Here is a 21,504-nt window from a genome sequence, read left to right as displayed (position 1 = left end):
CATTTTTCTTTTTTTTACATTTTGGACAAAATAGCCACTTTTACATTGAGGTGCCCAGATATCCTCTTACACTGGAGACCTGTGTTGTATGCACCTCGTGCTTACACAAAAGTCCAAGTATATATTGCAAAAATAGTGATAACTAAAGGGTTAATGGTGGTTCAAGAAGTTGGTGCCAATGGAACAGGCTTCTGTGAGTTCATGTTAGTTTAGCCGCGGACCCACCCAGGCCTTATAGGCTATACAATGTGAATTGTTCGGTGGTCTGTTTTTTATTTTACGATGATGGCGCTACAAAGCCCGCCGAGTGGTACATTTAAACGTCGACAGTTTAATTGCAAAATAACCGCAGGATTATCAGGATATATCAGGTTTTATTTTGGGTGTCCTGGCTGATATACCAGCTGTAACCTGTAACTCACCGGTCAGATGTGACCATGATATGGTTGTAAATTGTAACCTCTTAATCTCTTCAACGTTGTGATTAAATCACTCACCAGGTCCTTGGTTATTTCAGTGGTTCTCAACCTGTGGGTCGGGGTCCCCACATGATCTTGGAGACTTTAAGACCTTTTTAATAGCTTTTACAGCATACAAAGTAATCAACAGACTATACTATAAAAACTGGCCAAACATTGGCCAAATTGTCAAATAATATAAGAAAGAGGCAAAACATTTGAAATTTGCTATTTTCACTATTTATCTTTGGGAGTCCTCAGTTCAATTACGATTATTTTGGGGGTCACGGCCTGGAATGGTTGAGAACCACTGGGTTATTGGGTATTGCAGTGATCTAACGTTAAAACGCTATCCCCAGAAATAATGGAGCCTTGTTCTCTTTGACGAGCGAGTGAAACCGGGATTTGTTTTTTATTTATCTGAAGATATAACAAAATAAAATGGAAAGCAGTAAATAGTAATACTTTTATTACGATTCTACTGTGTGAAGAATTACGGTTGGGTTTCAAAATACACAATAAACTTCTCGGTGTCAATGTGTCCACACTTAATTGTAACTTTTTTCTTTTTTCTTTCTGTGGAGGGCAGTAGCACACAAGGGATGCATGTGGTGTAAAGTACATGTACTCAAGTACTGTGGCCTACTATTTGCAAGTACAATTTTGAGGTATTTTGACTTTAGTGGAGTATTTCCAAATGTCAGTACTTTTACTTCTACTCCACTAAATCTCAGAGGCAAATACTGTACTTTTACTCCACTACAATTATTTAAAAACGTTACTAGTTACTTTGTGATTATTATTACAAAACATACATTAACCACTTCAACCCTATATACATGTCGGCCATTTGAAAATAATAGCTCACAATGCTATGCATGCATTGCATTGTGAGCTTGTAGATATGCTATTTTCAAAATATTTTAATACACGTATATATTTGAAACTTGTGAAACGGGACATTCTGCATTAATGAGTACTTTCTACTTAAAGTACATTGTAATGCCAATATTTTGTAAATTTACTCAAGTGACAATTTGAACACAAGCCTTTTACTTGGAACAGAGGAGTATTTCTATAATAGGGTGTTGATACTTTTACTTAAGTAAAACACGTGAGTGAGTACTTCTTCCATCACTGGCGTGCAGCAGCAGCAGTAGTAGTTAGTTAGACAAGAGGAGGAACAGAACAGACCGGGCTGGATGCATCAGCACCATTCTGTGTGTTGTGGACATGGAGAGTGTATCGTTGGGGTGAGTTGATGATACGCGGCAGCGGGGATTACATTACACTAAGATTACCAGGCTGTGATTCCACGGCCATGCGTGATTCATGTTGCTACTACAGCGGTCGGATCATGACTTAACTGTTGGGTTGGAATTAAGCAACCAGCTAAACTGTGTGTGGAGCCCACCGATGGAGCCCACTAGCCTAACGTTAGCATTGTTGGCTAACTGTAAGTTGCTAAATAAACTAGGCGAGCTAATGGTAATCGGAAGTCTCGCCCCAAAACACGCTCGCCCCCATGTTTTGTGTCGTGGACCAGCGGTTCTTGTATTCTTGTTTTTTTTAAATATTATTTTATTGAGGATACGGTTAGAAATAAGTCTATGGTTAGCCATAGGTTTACTGAGTTTACGTTTAGGAATAAGGTTAGGTTTTAGGCATAGTTTACTGAGGTTACGTTTTAGGAATACCAGGTGAATACCGCCGGATTTGCCCCGGGGTGACTGTGTTTTGGGCCGAGCGTTTTGGCATTCGAGCTAATCATATACATATAGCTTGCGCGAAAGAGCTCTCTCTCTCTCGAAAAGTGTTTGGTTCATTGTTAGGGCAGACTACTTTATACGCTGATCAGTGTTTTGTGACGATAACGACTTGAGTTATTTGAATGTTGACAGTAAAGTTAGCCTGTTAGCGACGTTAAGAGGTAACGTTAGCCAGCTGAGCAGCTCGTCACAATAACGGACCCCAAGACAAGGACATACAATGAAACTGAACAATATTACCACAACCAACAGTGTCTCACACACAGGAGAATTATGTTTGATTGTCGTGAATCAGATCAGGATTTATGGCTCTGGTGGCAGGTGGCTGCCAGTGATGATGACCCATATGGTGACAGCATCCTTCTTCCCACCCTGAATAGCAGTGGTGGAAAAAGTACTCACATTTGTTACTTAAGTAAAATTATCAATACAGCAATGTAGAAATACGCTGTTACAATTATTGGTATCAAAATGTACTTAAAGTACCAAAAGTAGTAAGTACTCATTATGCAGAATGTCCCATTTCACAAGTTTTCAAATGCATACAATAATTGTAGTGGAGTAAAAGTACAGTATTTGCCTCTGAGATGTAGTGGAGGAGAAGTAAAAGGACAGAAAAGTAAAAGTAGAAAATACCTCAATTGTACTTAAGTAAATGTACTTAGTTACCTTACACCACTGCTGAATAGTGTGAGGAGGAGAGACGCTGTGCTCCATGAAGCATAGTGATGCACATCATGTTTGAATGATCTCAGAGTTGTTTGTATTAGTTTAGGTTTAGAGGCATATTTTTCAGAGAACCGCAACGTTTTTTCTGATGAAGTTGACATGTCCAGATGTGCATTGTCAAGGCTCCCAAGGTTTGTCATGTCTGTGTATTCCTTTGACTTATTGTTGTGGAACTATGGAACGGATGGTGGCGTGTAGTTTATTCGAAAGTAAACCCCACTCATACTAGCGTTCTGTTCTGGATGATGTATTTTGCAGCCACTTGCACAAAAACTTTTCAGGGACATGAATAAACTGAGCTTTTTTAATTGTTGTTTGTTATTTTTCAGTCATTGTTTATCATCTAATCCAGCCAGCCGTTCTCTCTCTCTCTATATCTATATCTATATATATATATACATATATAATGATTAAAGAGGTCCTCTTGTTATGATTGAAAAGGCCTTTATACTAGGGCCTAGGCTACTTGGTGCCACACACATTGTCTCAGTCATCTTTTGTATGAGTGACTCAAGATAAAACTGCCAGAAGTACTATCCATCATTATTTAGCATGGACTAGAACATATACTCGGCTTTTGATGTACATCTATATACAGGACAAAAATATTGGCACTTAATATTTTGTGGCACATCCTTTTGGAGGCATTACTTGTAATCAAAAGCTTAGTGTAACTGAATACGATTTCTACATTACCCCACTCGTCTTGATCAAACTGATCCAATTCTCTCAGTTGTTTTACAGTAGGTTCAGCTATTTCTACAGATATTAAATGGGATTCATAGCAGTTCGTGGCTTGCTTTTTTTTGTCCCAAGACCTCAAGTCCCCAGGACTTTGTTGTGTTACCATTTTAGCCTTAGTGTTTGACTGTACCACATGCTGTTTACATTTCTAATAAAGTATTCAATCAACCAATCAATCAATCAATCAATCAAAACGTTTCGGGTCAGAACAAGTCCATCCTGCAACTAACACAGGCACATCTTTCTGGCACTGGGTTCCAGAATGCCTTGACAGTCTTCTGATTTCACTGTGCCCTGCACAGAGTCAAGGTGCCTAGTGCCTGAGGCAGCAGAGCATCCCCAAAACATCACTCTAGAGTCTGCTCTATGTTTCACTGTATGCATGGTGTTTGTTTTTTTTTAAAGCTTTGTTTTGTATTTTATGAACACAGAGATGGTGCAAAGAACATTCTCCCAGAAGGAATGTTGCTTTTCAACATGCATTTTGGTAAATTTTAATCCAGTTTGTTGTGTCAGACATCAGATAATGCAGGTGGAAACTGTTGTATCTTGAGGTTGAAGATCAGCATGGATCTGTTTTGAAGTTCTTCTCGACCATTCATACTATCTTTCTGTGCAATCGTGGGCCAATTTTCCTCTTGTGACCATGTGCAGAGATGTTTGCAACAGTCCCATGGGCTTATCTTATTAACAATATTAGCAACAGTGGTCACATGAACACCCAGCTCTATGGAGATGGTCTTGTAACCTTTTATGTTGACCATAGTAAGTAGTGAGCCTTGCCGAGCCATGTGGCCCATAAGAGCCTATCTTTTGTTTCTGTAGCGTGAGGCAGCGTGATGTACTACATTCCCTGGGCATAGTATGTTGATGCTGAGTGCCAAGCAGGGTGGTATTGGGTCCCATTTTTATAGTCTTTTGTATGACCCGGTCGTGGATTGAGCCCCAGCCTCCCAGTCTCAGGGCGGACACTCTAACCACAAGGCCACTGAGCTGGTTTGTGTTTGACCATGTTGACCATGCTTGGCTATTATTACCCTTTTCTAATCTCCACCACTCTCTGCTTTTCCTTCCACGTTCAATGTGATACACCCAGTGGCACAAAGCAGCAGATTGAGTGAATGATTATGTATCTGATTATGTACTCACTACAGTACAATTATTTCATACAATTTCTAAAGCAGGGGTCTTCAATGTTTTTCAGGCCAAGGACCCCCTAGCTGAGAGAGAGATGAAGCAGGGGACCCCCTCTATATTGTATACAATTGTGTTGCAGATTAAACTTTTTTTTTTACTTGGTCTGCTCTTTTTTCCCTCTACACCTATACCTCTTTGCCAAAAATAGCCGATCTTTTGGCTTTGGAGTTCTCCTCAGAAAAGGAATACTAGGGTTCAAGTGGTTAATGTAAAAAAAAATCCTATCACACAAAGATTTGCTGGACCCCCTATAGTAGCTCTGAGGACCCCCTAGGGGTCTGTTGAAGACCCCTGTTCTAAAGGGTACCAATAATTTTGGTCAAGCTATTTTAGAATGTCTTCAAGAATAATCAAGAATTCAGTCATTTTTCACAACATCTTTGTTTTGTTATGTTGCAAACCAGAGACAGACTTTTTTGTATATGAATAATAAAATATATTTTAATGACAACATTTTTCAGAGAAAAGTGTGATTTATTTTAATAAATGCAAGGGTACATATGCTTTTGTATGTTTTTCTAATTCTAAGCTCATTATTTTCCTCAATGATCCAGACACTGCCTGTCCTGTCTGACCAGCCGCATGGCCACTGCAGGCTCACCGCGGCCAAACTCAACTACTGGGGATTCAGAGGAGGACGCTGTGGATGGAGGGATGCACACTTTCAACCAGACACACACCAGAAAGGCATTCCAGCTCATGAATGACCTGAGGAGGTGTGTGTGTGTGTGTGTGTGTGTGTGTGTGTGTGCGTGTGTGCACATGTGTGTTTGCACTTGTATTGCTTGTAAGGGTTAATGGTCTTTACAAGTATAGTAGAATTTGAGAAATGCATTGGCCGCATTAAGCCTGTGACAATTATTACATAATCACCTAATGTCAATTATTTGAGATAATCGTACTAATTCTTTGCATAATCGTCATAATCGTTTCCATATTAAGAAAGGTTTATACATTTTGAAACATTTTCAAAACTTGTGGAAATAGCAGATCCACAAGCTCACGACGCCTGGTGAGCTTGTAGATTGGCTATTTCCACTATTTTGTAACATATACGCCTAAAATATAAAGTTTGATGTATTTTGGCCATAATACATGATTTATTTTGCTTATTGGTCATTGTCAGTAATTTCTTTGCTTATTTAAGTTTTTGTCATATCTGCCCCGTGCAACTTTGGTTTACAAGGCCTAAAAGCCACACAATTAAATCGTTAATCGCAATTATTTGTATGACAATTAATCATCAAGTAAAATAATCGTGACAGCCCTAGCCCTCATTTAGCAACCTTTGCCATACAGTCATCATCTCAAAGCAACTGTCTGCATTTATCAATCCGTTGTCAATTTTACTGTTTATTTATTTGTTGACTGCATATAAATAAGGCTTACTGTCTCATTATTCTTTCTCCATCCATTTTTCTTCTCCTATTCCACCTCTCTTCTATCCGCTTTGATTATTTGTCTCCTTCATTGTTCTTGCTATTACTGTTTTTCTTTCCTCCTCCCTCCCTTTCTCCCTGTCTCCTTGCAGTAAAAACCTTTTATGTGATGTCCAGTTGGTAGCGGGCAGCGTGGAGGTGCCAGCTCACCGGGTGGTCCTAGCCTCCTGTAGTCCCTACTTCTGTGCCATGTTCACAGGTACAGTTAGTTTGTAGTCAGGCCACTGCAGCTCATTACCATACACTACAGGATGTCTGTTCAAGGGGAAAAGTGTGAGATGATCCGTGATGGCGTGTCATCACAATGTTATGCCTGATTTATACTTGGTTGCGTGCCGGGAATGGTGCGTTTGTGAGCTTGCTATTTTTGGCACGCCACTAAGTAAATAAATAAATAAATCAGGCTTCAAAGATGGCCAGTCTAGCATGAAATTGATATATTGTTGCACAGTAGTTACTTTTTTCTTTAAATGTAATTCGTTTTTTTGACGTCTTTTTGTAGTCACTTCCGGGTCCAAGAGGCACCGAGCGTCGTCGACTCTTCATTGTAAACAAACATGTCGGAACCCGTAAATCTTTTTACAATAACCTCCTTTTCAGAATAGAACCATTGAGGGTTAATATTAAGGGTCTTAATGCTAATATCATAGACAGTTAAAAGTAGGCTAATATATATATCGTTGCTGTCCGGCAGGAACCAGCGAACTCCATTTTTCGGCTTTTGCATTTTTTCCCATAAAACAGGGCCATTGAACACCCTTTACGTCTGTGTGTTGATTAAAAAATTATTGAACCAATGAAAAGTATTAAAAAGCGCTTCTGACAAAACCAGCTAACCCCATTGGATAATCAAACTTTCTGCTAAACCAGCTAAGTTCACCAAAGGGGGGTGTAGTTAGCTGGTTCATCTGACTCCAGGCTCCACCCCCTTTGACCTCAAACCTCATTGTGAGCTTGGAGGTCCATTCAGCTGTTCTTATCAATGATGAACAAAACCTTCTAACTCCTGTTTTTGTCATTTCCTGAAAAATTTACAATTTGGAGTTAGCTGGTTGCTGCCGGACAGCAGAGATATATTTATATACATATTTATTTATTATTATTAACAACATTATAATACATTTACGTCACGGCTTAACAACAGAATTGCGTGTGTGCGTGCGTGCGCACTGCGGTGCATAGGTGATATGAGTGAAAGTAAAGCCCAGCAGGTGGAGATCAGAGAGGTGGATGGTGGAACGCTGAGGACACTGGTGGACTACATCTATACGGCTGAGATAGAGGTCACAGAGCACAACGTACAGGTCAGTTTAAGTGTTAAGGAGACGGGACAATTCTTGTTGATTCATGGCTTCCAGGCATCTACTGTACTTGAGTGTTTATAAAACACTTGTCCAACACAGCTTTGAATCGTACTTTTAACGTTTATTGTTATTTATTTACAGCTTCTAATTGTCATACCCTCCAGCAGGGCTCTCCTAAGTTCCCATATCCTCATGTGGTCTTTCTCTTTCTGAAGCACTTCCTGTCTTGTCCTCTCTCAACCTGAAAGGGAATTTCAGTTGAATTTACAGTGGGACTGACTGAGAGCAAGTTCAGTATGTACTATAAGTTGCACTTTCTTAAAGTGCTGTTGAACTGTTGTTGGATATCAAATTGGGTTGTGTAGCTACCATGGCCATGATATAACACTAAATATTGTCTTGCATCTTTATCTGTCGCTCTTGTGACTGGGAAATAGAAATGACATTTTCTCTCTGTCTCCATGTACACTCACTGAAGGAAGTACCAGGTCTCAAAATCAACTCTTTTAGCACATACACGAATGCATGCAAAGAGAGTTCTGCCAATATATATATAAAAAAAAGACTTTTAAGGAAATAGCTCTTTTCCTGTTAATCCTAATCTTCGATCTCTAACATCACAGAATGTGACTGGTCACACATTTCTCTGACCTTTTTGGTCTGTAAACCAGGCTGGTTGGTCTCAGGATAAAAGTGATAATGTGACTATGATAGTGTCGTAGTTATAGAACATCCATGTTCTAAACCACAACACTAGACCTATTGTTATCCTTTTCCCCCTTTTTTCTTCAATCTTGGATGTGTTTTTAATCAAGATAGATAGATATGATCCGAAAAGTGACAAAGATTTTTACATCACAAGCCTGTCTTTTTTTTTTTCCAAACCTAGTGTGGGCCGCGAAGGTGTAGTAGTTAACCGTTGGCTTCAGCCTAGACTTGTATTGGCTGTTAAGGACCAAAAGGTTGCCTGCGAGGGACATAAGAACGCTGCCTCAAGGGGCCCATAGTGAATGCACAGGGTTAGGTTGTTATGGATTTGGGTGGCATGAAAATATTTGTAGACAAATGGCTGTAGCCAGTGTCCATGGCAGCAGGCAGGATACTTCCTGTCATTATTAGTACAGGAAGTGTGCATGGAGAGAAACAGGAAATCCTCTCACTGTTAACAGTGGGCTTGTGTGTGTGTGTGTGTGTGTGTGTGTGTGTGTGTGTGTGTGTGTGTGTGTGTGTGTGTGGGTACAACTTTCAGTAAGACAGCTCATTTTCGCTCATTTTCTTTCAATCATGTCTTGACTGCTTGTGTATGTGCTGCTTGCATGAACGCAAACCATATTATGGAAGAATATTATGCATTGTTCAATGCATAATAACGTTTAATGCAGAACGTTTTGTGATCGTTCTTCAATCTTTTGTCGTTCTAATGCAGTGATACCATCGGGGGTGATCCTAGAACTGTTATATGTTTTGGTTATCGTTCTTCAATCACAGTAATACCATCAGGGCTCAGGGCTGATCCTAGAATTGTCTATTGGTCGCTTGCCATTTTAGATTGGACCTGAAGGACGTTCTACTTGCATCAACCACTGTGACCACCATGTGCTGCACCCAGAAGCACGCATGTCTGTGTGTCACGGCTGCTGAAAGCAGAGTCCCAGTTGTTGTTACCACCTCTACGACCCGAATCAGGATAAGTGGTAGAAGATGAATGAACGAAAATAGCCAACCTATTGGCTCACATATCAGGACGCATTGTGAACTTGTAGATCTGCTATTTTGAAAGGAAAAAGAGAAGAGTGTGTGAGCATGCATTCGTGCATGCAAGAATGTGTAAGCGTGTTACAGCTGCTGAAAGCAGAGTCCCAGTCATGTCCATGCTCTCTGTTAGGACAGAAGGCCCCAGGGCAGAAAATGTCAGAGAGAGAGACACACACACACACACACACACACACACACACACACACACACACACACACACACACACACACACACACACACACACACACACACACACACACACACACACACACACACACACACACACACACACACAGGGTGAGTGAAAGCGGTAAAGCTGTGTGTTAGTGCGAGAGAGAGGGTGTGGGGCAGTGTAAGAGAGAGGGAAAAACACAAGGTAAGACTGTGTGAGAGAATGCAGGGCTTTTCAGAGCAGAGCCTCTTCTCTGTCTTTCTCTGACCTAGTTAAGTAGCCTGTATATAGATGTATCAAATGGCAGCACTGCACCATCAACAGTACACCGACTGGGTGACTAATATTGACTGTCTGACTGACTATTGATGGACTGATGATTGAATGGCTGACTGATTTCAGGCTAGACTCGGTCTAGCCTGAAATTGCCGCTGGCAGCGTCATTGGCAGGGTTAAGCCTGCGCCAGTGTTGAGCACCAAAAATATTAGATCTACAAGCTTTACTCATTAGTGGAATGTCTGGCTGAACGATAAAGGAATAGTTGTAGGTTTTTTATTTTTTTACACAAGGTGGTATGACTTGTGTGAAAACAATGACTAGTAGTGATATCGAAGCATGGACATTAGCTTATGGAGAGAGTCCTGCGTTCAGATGTACATTTTGACAACTTGTTCCAGTGATTCGGCAGTCAAAAATGAATGGCAGCAAACGTGGTGTGTTAACAAAAAAATTACATGACAAAGCACCACACTAAAAACGTTGAACCAATCATAAAAAAAACGTTCTTGTTATGTCAGCCTGACGCTATACAGTATCTCTGAAAATATGACATCCGTCTTGTGAGGGGAAAGAGACATGACACATGCAGTTGTATTTTGTTGTGGATGGCTACAACATTTTTGTATTGTTTATTTAAACTTTCCCGATTGACTCCCTGGCTGGCCGGCTGGCTGGTAGATCAGTTAAGTGACCAGGATACTGGATTGGAAGATACGTTATTGGTCAGGTCAGAGGAGTTCATAGCCAACTGCCTGCTTTGCCAAATTGATAAACGTCATATTATAATAAAGTCATACTTTGGACTTAAATGTTTGCCAGGTTCTGCTGCCAGCAGCCAGCCTGCTCCAGTTGATGGATGTTCGCCAGGTGTGCTGCGAGTTCCTCCAGTCTCAGCTCCACCCCACAAACTGTCTCGGCATCAGGGCATTCGCCGACTTGCACGCCTGTACACAGCTTCTCAACCAGGCTCATTCATATGCTGGTCAGTGACTTTGTGTGTGTGTGTGTGTGTGTGGGGGGGGGGTCATTATGCAGAGTTTGTCAGGAAAATGTCGAAGTAGCCCTTATCATGCATGTATTTGTGTATGTTAATTGTTTGTACGTGTGTCTACAGAGCAGCATTTTGTGGAGGTTGTACAGGGAGAGGAGTTCCTTGGTCTGTCCCTTCTGCATGTCTGCAGCCTCATCTCCAGTGACAAACTGACAGTCTCCACTGAGGAGAAGGTAGGTATAAATGCACACCCAGGCATGTGCACACACACCCAGGCACGTGCAAACACACCTAGGTACGTGCAGGAGCCTACTGGTGCCTGGGCACCTGTCTGATTGAAGTCACATTGATTTATGAAGCTCTTTCAACCCAGAGGTTTTAGTGTTTCCAAAAGATCGTCTAAACCTGGAAGTACAAATGTATCACACATCGGGTAGATAGGACAACTGTGTGTGCACGCAGGAACATACGTAAGTGTGTGTGCATGCGTCATTCACGGAGAGTTGAGACCGATTGTAAGCTGTCATGAGTTTTGAGTCTTCACTCCCCCTCCTACTGTCTGATTTCCTGACACTGGCGAGAAGCTCGTTCCAAGCAGTGACACATCTTGTCTGCTGTGTTCACTGGTCAACAGGAAGAGAGTGATTGAGGGGAGCAGCTGTGTGACATCCTACTGGTCACAGCAGACTATAGCAACATCTGCCACGGTGACGGCAGGCTCAAGCCTCAGTTATTGTCACTGAAGTATAAAATGGGCTTTGACAGACAAACAGACAGACAGGCCTCGCAATATGTGTCTGAATGAAATAGAACAGTGGTTCTCAAACGTTTTGATTTAACCCATTAAGACCTGAGGCCGCTTCTAAACATTTTCAAAATCCTAACAGTTTTTCTGAAAAATAAAAATAAAAAAAAAAATTTCACGATTTTTCAAAAATAGCAGATCTACAAGCTCATAGCGCGGCACTTGGTGCCGCGCTATGAGCTTGTATATCTGCTATTTTTGAATAGCCAAAGACATCTAAAGTGACACAGATGCGTTCCAGGTATCAATGGGTTAAAAGACCCCCATGACTCTTGAGAGTGTACAAATGGAACCAAAGGTTTTGGTTCCATTTGCGCACTCACAGTTACAGACCCGTGTACGGGTCCATTTGAAACTCCCTCAAGGAACCCAGACGGTCCCTGGACACCACTTTGAGAACCACTGAAATAGAATGATCAACAGATTTGATAGAAGATTCTATAAAGATTTGATTTGGTATCCTTGAAACTGAAGGGGAAGTCCATGGGTTGGAATGTGCACTGACTTGTACAGGGGACGTCCCAGGAGTGAATGTGACTGTACGAAGGTCCAAAATAACTTTTGGCCTTCTGTCTGAATTGAGCATAGTTTAACTCCCTGAACACCTTGGTAGTAGCATCCTCTGCCCCTGCCCCAACCCTCCTTTCTCTGTATATATCTTATGATGCTGCTGAGTTTTCTTCAAGATGTATTGTATTGTATGTATTACCGTATATGTGTTACTGATGAATTGAGTACAATGGCCCACAATGGAGCTTTTCGTGTTATCCTTTTAGCATAACCTTTGACTGTACTACCTGTACTGAAACAATACACCAGATTCATGTTTATAAATAAAATCCAAAATGGCAGAGTTTGGATTTGATGTTCAACTTGGCAGTCACAGTCCTGAAGTCTAGATGATGGGCTTGGTCTAATCTCTTTTATCCAAATTCCGTTAAAGCCTACAATTTTGAACTTCATCCTCAAAATGCTCTTATTTATCTATATGGTCTGTGGTGTCTCTGGAATCACTGGGACGAATTAAACACGGAAAACCCTTCAAAATACTGGAGGGGCTATTGAATTTGGACTCAATAATCTGTTTTAACACCATAGCCTCTCTTTTGTCCATTTCTCTCCATTTCATTTCTTTCCATCTTTCTGTATTTCCCTCTGTCTGTCTATAATGTTGGATCCATCTCTCAGGTGTTTGAGGCGATGATAGCGTGGATAAAAAACGACAAAGAGTCTCGTCTGGAGCACATGCCCAAACTGATGGAGCACGTCAGACTGCCTCTGCTGTCCAGGGACTACCTGGTACAGGTAAACATTATGGGCTCTTCTCCTCTACAAGAACTAGTCCAGGGACTACCTGGTACAGGTAAACATATGGGCTCTTCTCCTCTACAAGAACTAGTCCAGGGACTACCTGGTACAGGTAAACATATGGGCTCTTCTCCTCTACGAGAACTAAGTCTGTGATTCTCAACCTGTGGGCCTTGAGGATACTGCAAGTGGGCCCTCAAATAATTAGCAAAGCATGATAATATAACATTAATTATTTAAAAGAATTATGGAGAAAAAAGTCATACTATGTTTTCTTTGAAACCTTGACCATTTTGTTTTCAGTATTATACCAATAAATAGGAACTTAGTAATAATAATAACATAATAGTATGTTAGTTCCATTGATCTAAGGCGGAACGCAATTAATTGATTGATCTTTAAAATAGACATGCTCTGAAATTGCAAGTGGCCCACCCATCTGACCACTTGACACCACTTAGCAGATCTACAAGCTCTCAGTGCACCATGTTGCGTCACGCTGTGAGCTTGTAGATCTGCTATTTTTGTCTTTTTCCGAGTCTTGATTATGACGTACCTCCCCGGTTCTGGTTATAATGGAAGCTTAAACAAAAAAACATCATAGAACTACACAGATTCTGTTAAGTTTCAGGTTATGGAAGGTCTTGGCTTACCCTTTGTAGTGGAAAAGAGCCAATACTCTCCTCCTCCCACTCTCCTCTGCTTTTGATCTAATCATCTCTCCCCAATCTCCTTTGTCCTCTGGTATCGTCTCTGTTGAGACGTATAGTCTGAGGCCTGTAGTTTTATTGAGACTGCCCCAGAGTTGATCTGTTCACCAGGCCATTATGTCTTTATGTCACAGTGTCCCTCTGATCCCCTGCCTGTTTTCATGCATTGTATGTTTTTTTGACCTTGGGAAGGGCTGAGCGAAATGACTTCAAATCATTGTCACGATTATTTCAAACGTTTGCCTCGGTTAAGATTTACAAAGTGGAAATAGCAGATCTACACTGTGCGCTTGTAGATCTATTGTCACTATTTTTGCACACCACCATTGTACAACAAAGTATAATACAGGGTAACGTGGTTAATCAGAATCATTGATTTAGTTTAGTTGATTATAAAAAGATCTATTCACATTTTTTCATGTCGACTGATGTATAAAAAAAGAAATGAAAAAAAGATTATTCGATTAACCTACATGAGCAAGATTAAGTTGGTTTTTGCTTATATAAATCGGTATATAATTATATATATTGATATATTTCCTGTTGATTGCCCAGCCCTAACTTCTACCATCATAAGTCAAGTGTAAATGTATTGTTTGCTTGGGTTGTCAGATCGTGGAGGAGGAAGCTCTGATCAAGAACAACAACACCTGCAAGGATTTCCTCATAGAGGCCATGAAATATCACCTACTGCCAGCTGACCAGAGGCACCTTATAAAGACCGATAGGACACGACCACGCACACCTATCAGTATACCAAAGGTACGGTACACACACCGTTTAGGGCTAGCCATTATTTTCTTATCCCTTTTTCTATCACTTACCTTTTTGATTAAAGGTAGGGCAAGTCATTTTCTGGTTAAAATAAGTGTTAAATAGCTATATATTCTGATAGTACTCAAGTACTTGTCGATCGTCAAGGCCGGCACATTCGATCGCAATACACATATAGATTTGTGTATTGCGCGGCCATTCTTTTCAATGCCGGCGCTGTGGCTCTGGCATGAAGCCCAGTCTGGTATCTGTTGAAGCCGTGAGGAGAGCCAATCCGATCTCAGTAAAAATTAGGATTAGTCCAAAGAGGCAGGGGCTGCTCATATAACCCCTCAAATTATTGAAAGTGGACTGACCCAGTCTGAGAGGAGCAATAAGCTACATTTGCTCGCTGCGTACTGCGTAGCGCTCTGGCTGTCTGTGGCTGACTGTACTCTGCACTCAGGCTGCCGGCTGGCCCGTGCCAGCAACGTTACTGTTGTTTTACTTGACCGGCTAGTTCAGCTTGGACCACCAAAACTAAACTTTATGCTTGATTATTGGACGCATCGCAGACGTGCGTCCAATAATAGAATTGTGACATGAGTCAAATAGTTGGTTTTGTATCAAACCCTTCAATCAATCATAGTCATTGAACTGTGAAACTCAATATTAGCATTGAAGAGAAGATATCTGTAGGCTTAATAGCCTATCAATTTATTTAATGTCCCTTTTGAGTTTTAATTTGTTTTATTTAAAAATACAAAAAAGTGCACACTTAAGTTTTTTGTTGTATTTTTTTAAAATATTTTGGCATTGATTACACAGCTTTCCATGTTTATTCTTATTTAGACTACTATCCTTTGTGTGGATGTATGTTGCCACATACTGCCTGTCAGAAATTGCAAACGTAAATATAATAATGTCTTGGTAAGTGTTTTTTGGCCCATCATTTGTAGTGGTAGATCTCGGCTCACACATTGGAATAAAAAGTGGGCTTGAAAAGGTTGGTTACCACTGCTATAGTATTTTGTTCAGTAACAGGAATGTCTCTCCAGCTCTTTATTAAACAGAAAATGCATGTTCGGGATACCAATTTTATCCAATCAGGATAGTGAAAAGTGAAATTGGAAGTATGACACAAAGAAATGAGCAGACAAAATTGCATCTGAAACTTTATAAAAATGCTGATAAATGGGTTCTCAACTCTCCTGATTGGCAGAAATGTTGTCACCTACCTGAAAATGTATTTTCTGTTTATTAAAGGGTTGGAGAGACGGGGAGACCCCTGTTACTGAACAAACACTCTATAGTAATTATCTTTAACCTTTTAACAAAAAAAACCCAAAAACGTTTTGTTTTAACCAAAACATATCACTTACCCTATCTTGTATAGTGTATTTATTTGAATATATATTTTTATATTTTATATGTATCAATTAATCGATTAACCACTTAATACTTTGTTGTTATACTTTGTCGCACAACAGTGTTGTGCAGAAATGATGAAAGTAGCCGATCTACAAGCTCACAACGCTTCGTGAAGCATTGAGAGATTGTAATTGGCTATTTTCTTTATTTTTATTCCCTTTATATAATAGTCCCTGACACAAAATGTTTTCTGATGGGGGGTCTGCGGCCAAATAAATACGTATCACTTTAGGGGTCCTAGATATGAAAACGTTTGAGGACCTCTACACTAGCGGACCAACTTTCGTCTCTGACCGGTGGAAACCTCATATGTCCAAAAAATATTACTTATCAAGATTCAAATTCAAAAATGGCAAAAGTAGCAGATCTGTTCAAGGCTCAAAAGTTTCCAGCTTGTTGATCTGCTACTTTTGATGTGTGACACTAGTATGATCAAGTAGGGCGTTCATTTACACCAACAAAAAGTTAGAATATGGAGATTTCTGCCCGACAACAACGCTTTGATCAAGTGTGTTTGTGTGTGTGTGTGTGTGTGTGTGTGTGTAGGTGATGATTGTGGTCGGGGGTCAGGCTCCTAAGGCCATCCGCAGTGTGGAGTGTTATGACTTCCAAGAAGACCGCTGGTACCAGGTAGCAGACCTCCCGTCCAGACGCTGTCGTGCAGGTCAGTGTCCGTTTCCAGAACCGTCTTAACTCTGAGAGTGTGCAAACGGGTCCATTTGGTTCCATTTGTACACTCTCAGAGTTGCAGTCCTGTAAGGTTTCATTTGGAACCCCTCAAAAAATTCTAAAGGATCCCAACCGTAATAGAAAGTAGGACTGCAACTATCCATTCTTTTCTTAGTGATTATTCGATCAATTACTTTTTAGATTAATCGAATAATTGACAAGTGTGTTTTTTTAACGTTTGTGAAATGTTTTTAAAACGTTTCACCTATGAGGAAGAATTTAGGCTTGATGGCTATTGTTTTGGTACAGCCTGACTTGTTATGGTACAGCTTGTCCTTGTAGCAACAAGTATAACTATGTCTGATCCCTGAGTTCGTTGGCAGAACAGACCTGAGTGGTTGCCATCGACCTGAGTGTTATTGTACTTTGCCTCATGATCTCATGTACTGTATATTAAACCATGTCCATCACCACCTACTGTAGAACAGTGCTTCTCAAACTTTTCCATGTCAAGGACCCCCAAAATTATATGTATTTGGCCGCGGACCCCCATCTCAAAATATTTTGTTCCAGGAGCAAAGATTTGAGTTACAAATGTTTGCTTTAAAGAAATATATATTCAAAGATTTGCAAAAAGTTAAAGTTAAGTCAAAAAATCTCTTCACCAAAAATCTACAAGCTCACAATGTGATGCATTGTGAGCTTGCAGATCTGCTATTGTTGGCTAATGTTGGATGCCGGAGTTCAAGTGGTTAATCGATTATTTAATTCAATTATCGATTATCGATCACGTTTTATTATCACCGGTCGGTTTGAGTAACTGTTAAACCTATTTTACTATACCGTTGAAAAATCTTGGAATATTCTCTGTGACCGCCGTCCTCACGGAGATCAGCTCATCACACGCACGGTGTTAGAGGAAAGTAGAGGAAAAAATATATTGTCCGGTCGCGATCCTCCATTCAAGAGCTATGGCCGTTTCAATGAGGCTTGTTTTGCCGTAAAGCAGGAGGAACGAAGATCTAGCAGAGAATATAGCCATTTCACTGCAGGAAATAAACAGAAAGTAAACAAGCTTTTACTTTTTTTAATTATGTCATTTGGGAGTCTGTCAGTGAAAGCATCATCCATAGGATAGGTAACCGCGCCATCTAGTGGGAAACCACTGAATACAAAAACTCCTCAAAACTCATCATTGGCAGGGAAAGCCATGGCAGAATTCGACATGTTAACACATCCATGGCAGGCAAAGAGTTAAGGTGCATACCATATGTAGGCTCTGAGAGTGAGAAGCAGGTTTGATCCCCGAGCTCGACGAACGTTGCTGCATGTCACTTCCCGTCTCTCTCCCCGTTTCCTGTTACTCTACACTTAACCTAAGACACCAAAAAAAGAAAGACATGCCTTCTCTGGTTTACTTCCCGTTGCTGCGTGAAGTGGGTGGATGCCTTTTTAGGAGACCGGAAGCAGGACAGGTTGGAGTCTTATTATTTCCAATGGAAGAGTGAACGTGATCACAGCTTCTGAACCATTCTTCAGCCCCATGGTCACTGAACTAAGATTTTCATATTAAAATGTTTTTTTTCAGAGAGAAAGAAAGTTTTGCAGAAAATCTGCTTTATACTCAACCTTTCTCTGTCCCAGCAACACACTCTCGCGGGATCTAGCACCAGTAAACATAGGACGTTCGTGAGATCTCCCGCCAGAACGGCGCCCACTTAGGAGACCATTTGTAGGATTTGTGTATAAATCTTGCCTCTAGTGGCTCCAATTGGAATGGTCTATCTTTCTAAATCAACCATCTTTGACTTTACTATCCAAATAAATGCAAAAAGAAAGCCCCAAAGATATATATATAAAAAAAAGAATGATGTGAACAATGTCCTCCTCTTCCTTCTCTCCCTTCCGTGTGTTCCCCTCACCATCCTCTTTGCAGGTGTGGTGTCCATGGGGGGTCAGGTGTACGGCGTCGGGGGCTTCAACAGCTCGTTGCGGGAGCGCACGGTGGACGTGTACGACGGGGTCAGGGACCAGTGGAGCGCAGTGGCAAGCATGCAGGAGAGACGCAGCACACTGGGAGCCGCAGTGCTCGGGGACCTTCTGTACGCTGTGGGCGGCTTCAATGGAAGCATAGGTAGTGTACTGTGTTTGTGTGCATGTTTTTGTTACTTAATCCATTAAGACCGGGAACGCATCTGTGTCATTTTAAGATTTCTTTGGCTATTCAAAAATAGCAGATATACAAGCTCATAACGTGGCGCCGAGTGCCGTGCTATGAACTTGTGGATCTGCTATTTTTTTAAGAAAATCTGTGCAAATCTTTGAATATATAAATATTTTTAAAGCGAACATTTGTAACTCAAATCTTTGCTTCCTGGGGGGTCCCTGGAACAAAATACTTTACAAATGTTTGCTTTAAAAAAAATATATTCAAAGATTTGCGCACATTTTCACGATAAAAAAAAAAATAGGAGATCTATAAACGAATAGATTAGCTTGTGTATCTGCTATTTTTGATTAGCCAAAGAGATCTAAAATGACAGAGATCTTGACCTGTCTTAATGGGATAAGCTTGTTTTTCTTGGCTACAATGTTAAAATGTTGATTATTTAGAAAAGATGCTAGGTTCATTCTTTACCTGGTGTCCTATAGTTTATCATTTTCTTTATAGTATATCGTTTAGACTGATGGTAGGTTTGTGGTCGTTCTGGTTAAGAGCGTTCTGGTTAAATGCCCAAAGTGCGGTTTGCTGTCAGGCTTGTATTGTAGACCATTTTTCTACTTTTCATTACGTTTTTAGTTTGTAAATGAATGTCCTACTTTGTTACCTATTTAAATAGATGGGACAGGAGTTATGTTACTCAGTAGTCATGTTATCCAGTAGTACTGTATGTTGTTTACTTCTTCACATAATACTATGTGTATGTACACTATTTAAATCGATGTAGGCAGTTTGCTTGTCCACAGATGCACAGTATATATATCTTTTTTGTATGTTATTTAGGCAGATGCTATGTTGATTATGTCTATGTCTATCTGCCATCCTATTTACTTTGTACCACTTACTTGTTTTGTTGGCAGAACTTGGCACTCTTATTTACCCCCGTTGTTGGTCGACTTGGGTTCATGCCTATTACTCTGATATTGCACTTCGTCTCTATGGATAAGAACATCTGCTTAATGTCTCTAAATTGTCATTTAGAAATTTCATTGCTTTTTTAAATCATTGATTACCTTCCTTCACACTCATTCATTTATGCACATTGACCACTGGGAGCTGCCCTATGCGCGACTAATGCTGGCCAGCTGAGCATTAAATGACTCGTTCAATGTCACCTCGACAGTAGCTGCTTGTTTCCACCCTATGTACGGACGTCCTAGTGGGTTTGGGGACTTGAACTTATGACCTTCCAGTCACATGCCAGCTTCTCTCACCTTGAGGCTACTGCTGCTCCCGTCAGCGATGCAAAAAAGTAGGGCATCAGTAATGTGTGTGTGTGTGTGTGTGTGTGTGTGTGCAGAGGTAGTAGCAGGTTCATTGTTCTAAATGGTTTGACTGTAACACTCCATGTGCAGTGTGTTATCCTTGTTCTTTCATTGCCACTAGACCAGGGTTTCTCAAAGTGAGTGCCGTGGGGCGGCAGTGGCTAAGGAGGTAGAGCGGCCGCTTGGGAACGGGAAGGTTCCCGGTTCGATGCCGGGCTCCCCCAGAGTTAGTGTCGAAGTGTCCTTGAGCAAGACGCTGAACCCCTAATTGCTCCCGATGAGCAGGTTGGTGCCTTGCATGGTTTCCTCCGCCATCGGTGTGTGTGAATGGGTGAATGTAATGCACAATCATTGTAAAGCGTCTTGGATAAAGGCACTATATATATGCACCATTTTATGTATAAATGCACCATTTACCCAAGGGTGCCTTGACGCAAGTCCAGGGGTGCCGCAGAATACTTGGATAATATTTGGAATTCATCAATAGCACTATCACCCCTATACCTGGGTTGCACTGTAACTATTTGATCCGTTCTTTTTCGATCTACACCAAATCTCGTTGCCAGAAATAGCAGATCTACAAGCTCACAATGCATCGTGTTGCGACGCGTTGTAGATTTGCTATTTTTGGCAAATGTTGTGGTTAGATGTCAAGTATAACATTATTTTCTGTCCTAATGGAAACTGAACTCAAGTTTTCCTCGTGACGTACTGTATCTTAGGGGGAAAGATTTACATATTTACAGAACATAATGTGAATCTAAGGTGCTGTAATTGAGGAGTTCTGTGGATGAAAAAAGTTATTGACAGGGGTGCCCTGAGCCCAAAGCGTTTGAGAACCCTTGCACTAGAGCACAATGCAGGTTTACGCTGAATACAGCAGGAGGGTGGATCGCTCATACACTCTCTTCTTCTTTGCCTTCGTATGTCCATCCCTGTATTGTTGTCTTGGTGTTTCTTGTGTTTCACTCACTCTTTCCTTTCCTTTCCCTCTCCCTCCTTCTCCATCAGGCATCAGCCCCTCTTCTGCATAACTACTGTCCTGGCCTGGCATATCTGTTCCTGTTCATTTTCCCATAACTTATTTTAATTGGCTCGGCAGCAGATTTGATCCCGGAAACACATATGACGCCTTCACATTTGTTTAAGGTTCCAATCTGCTGATTGAACAAATCAAACAAAGCGGTGGGGAAAATGAACAGGAAATGGGTATGCCACCTTCTGGAAACCTGGGACTACAGTTACAGTTTGCACAGAGCCTATTTCTCCCTTTTCATCCGTGGTGTCTCTCCCTCTCTCTTAGGCCTGTCTACAGTGGAGGCCTACAGTTCTAAGACCAATGAGTGGATGTATGTCACTCCCATGAACACACGGCGCAGCAGTGTCGGGGTGGGGGTGGTCGACGGTAAGACAAAAAACAACGTATCTCTGCATTTGTTTTCATGTGGAATACCAGATTATTTCATCTGAATTCAGAACATATCAGAGTAAAGGCCTTTGCACA

The 21,504-nt window shown here is 41.0% G+C and overlaps 1 protein-coding gene across 1 annotated transcript in view; it reads left to right on the top strand.

Annotated features, from left to right (window-relative positions):
• The first annotated feature begins 1,641 nt into the window (after positions 1 to 1,641).
• klhl3 (kelch-like family member 3) overlaps positions 1,642 to 21,504 on the top strand; it is a 28,054-nt gene continuing 8,191 nt past the window's right edge. The window contains exons 1-11 of the mRNA XM_084041968.1: positions 1,642 to 1,711; positions 5,452 to 5,613; positions 6,429 to 6,535; positions 7,519 to 7,640; positions 10,667 to 10,829; positions 10,962 to 11,071; positions 12,832 to 12,948; positions 14,274 to 14,423; positions 16,392 to 16,509; positions 18,451 to 18,648; positions 21,304 to 21,405. Coding sequence (XP_083898094.1) covers positions 1,692 to 1,711; positions 5,452 to 5,613; positions 6,429 to 6,535; positions 7,519 to 7,640; positions 10,667 to 10,829; positions 10,962 to 11,071; positions 12,832 to 12,948; positions 14,274 to 14,423; positions 16,392 to 16,509; positions 18,451 to 18,648; positions 21,304 to 21,405 — 1,369 coding nt within the window. The 5' untranslated portion in view covers positions 1,642 to 1,691. The remainder of the gene's footprint in view (positions 1,712 to 5,451; positions 5,614 to 6,428; positions 6,536 to 7,518; positions 7,641 to 10,666; positions 10,830 to 10,961; positions 11,072 to 12,831; positions 12,949 to 14,273; positions 14,424 to 16,391; positions 16,510 to 18,450; positions 18,649 to 21,303; positions 21,406 to 21,504) is intronic.

This window comes from Gymnoscopelus microlampas (assembly GCF_963454915.1).
Source record: "Gymnoscopelus microlampas genome assembly, chromosome: 18".
Classification (NCBI taxonomy): domain Eukaryota; kingdom Metazoa; phylum Chordata; class Actinopteri; order Myctophiformes; family Myctophidae; genus Gymnoscopelus; species Gymnoscopelus microlampas.
The sequence above is the reverse complement of the archived record's forward strand: the minus strand, read 5'-3'. Positions and strand labels throughout refer to the sequence as shown.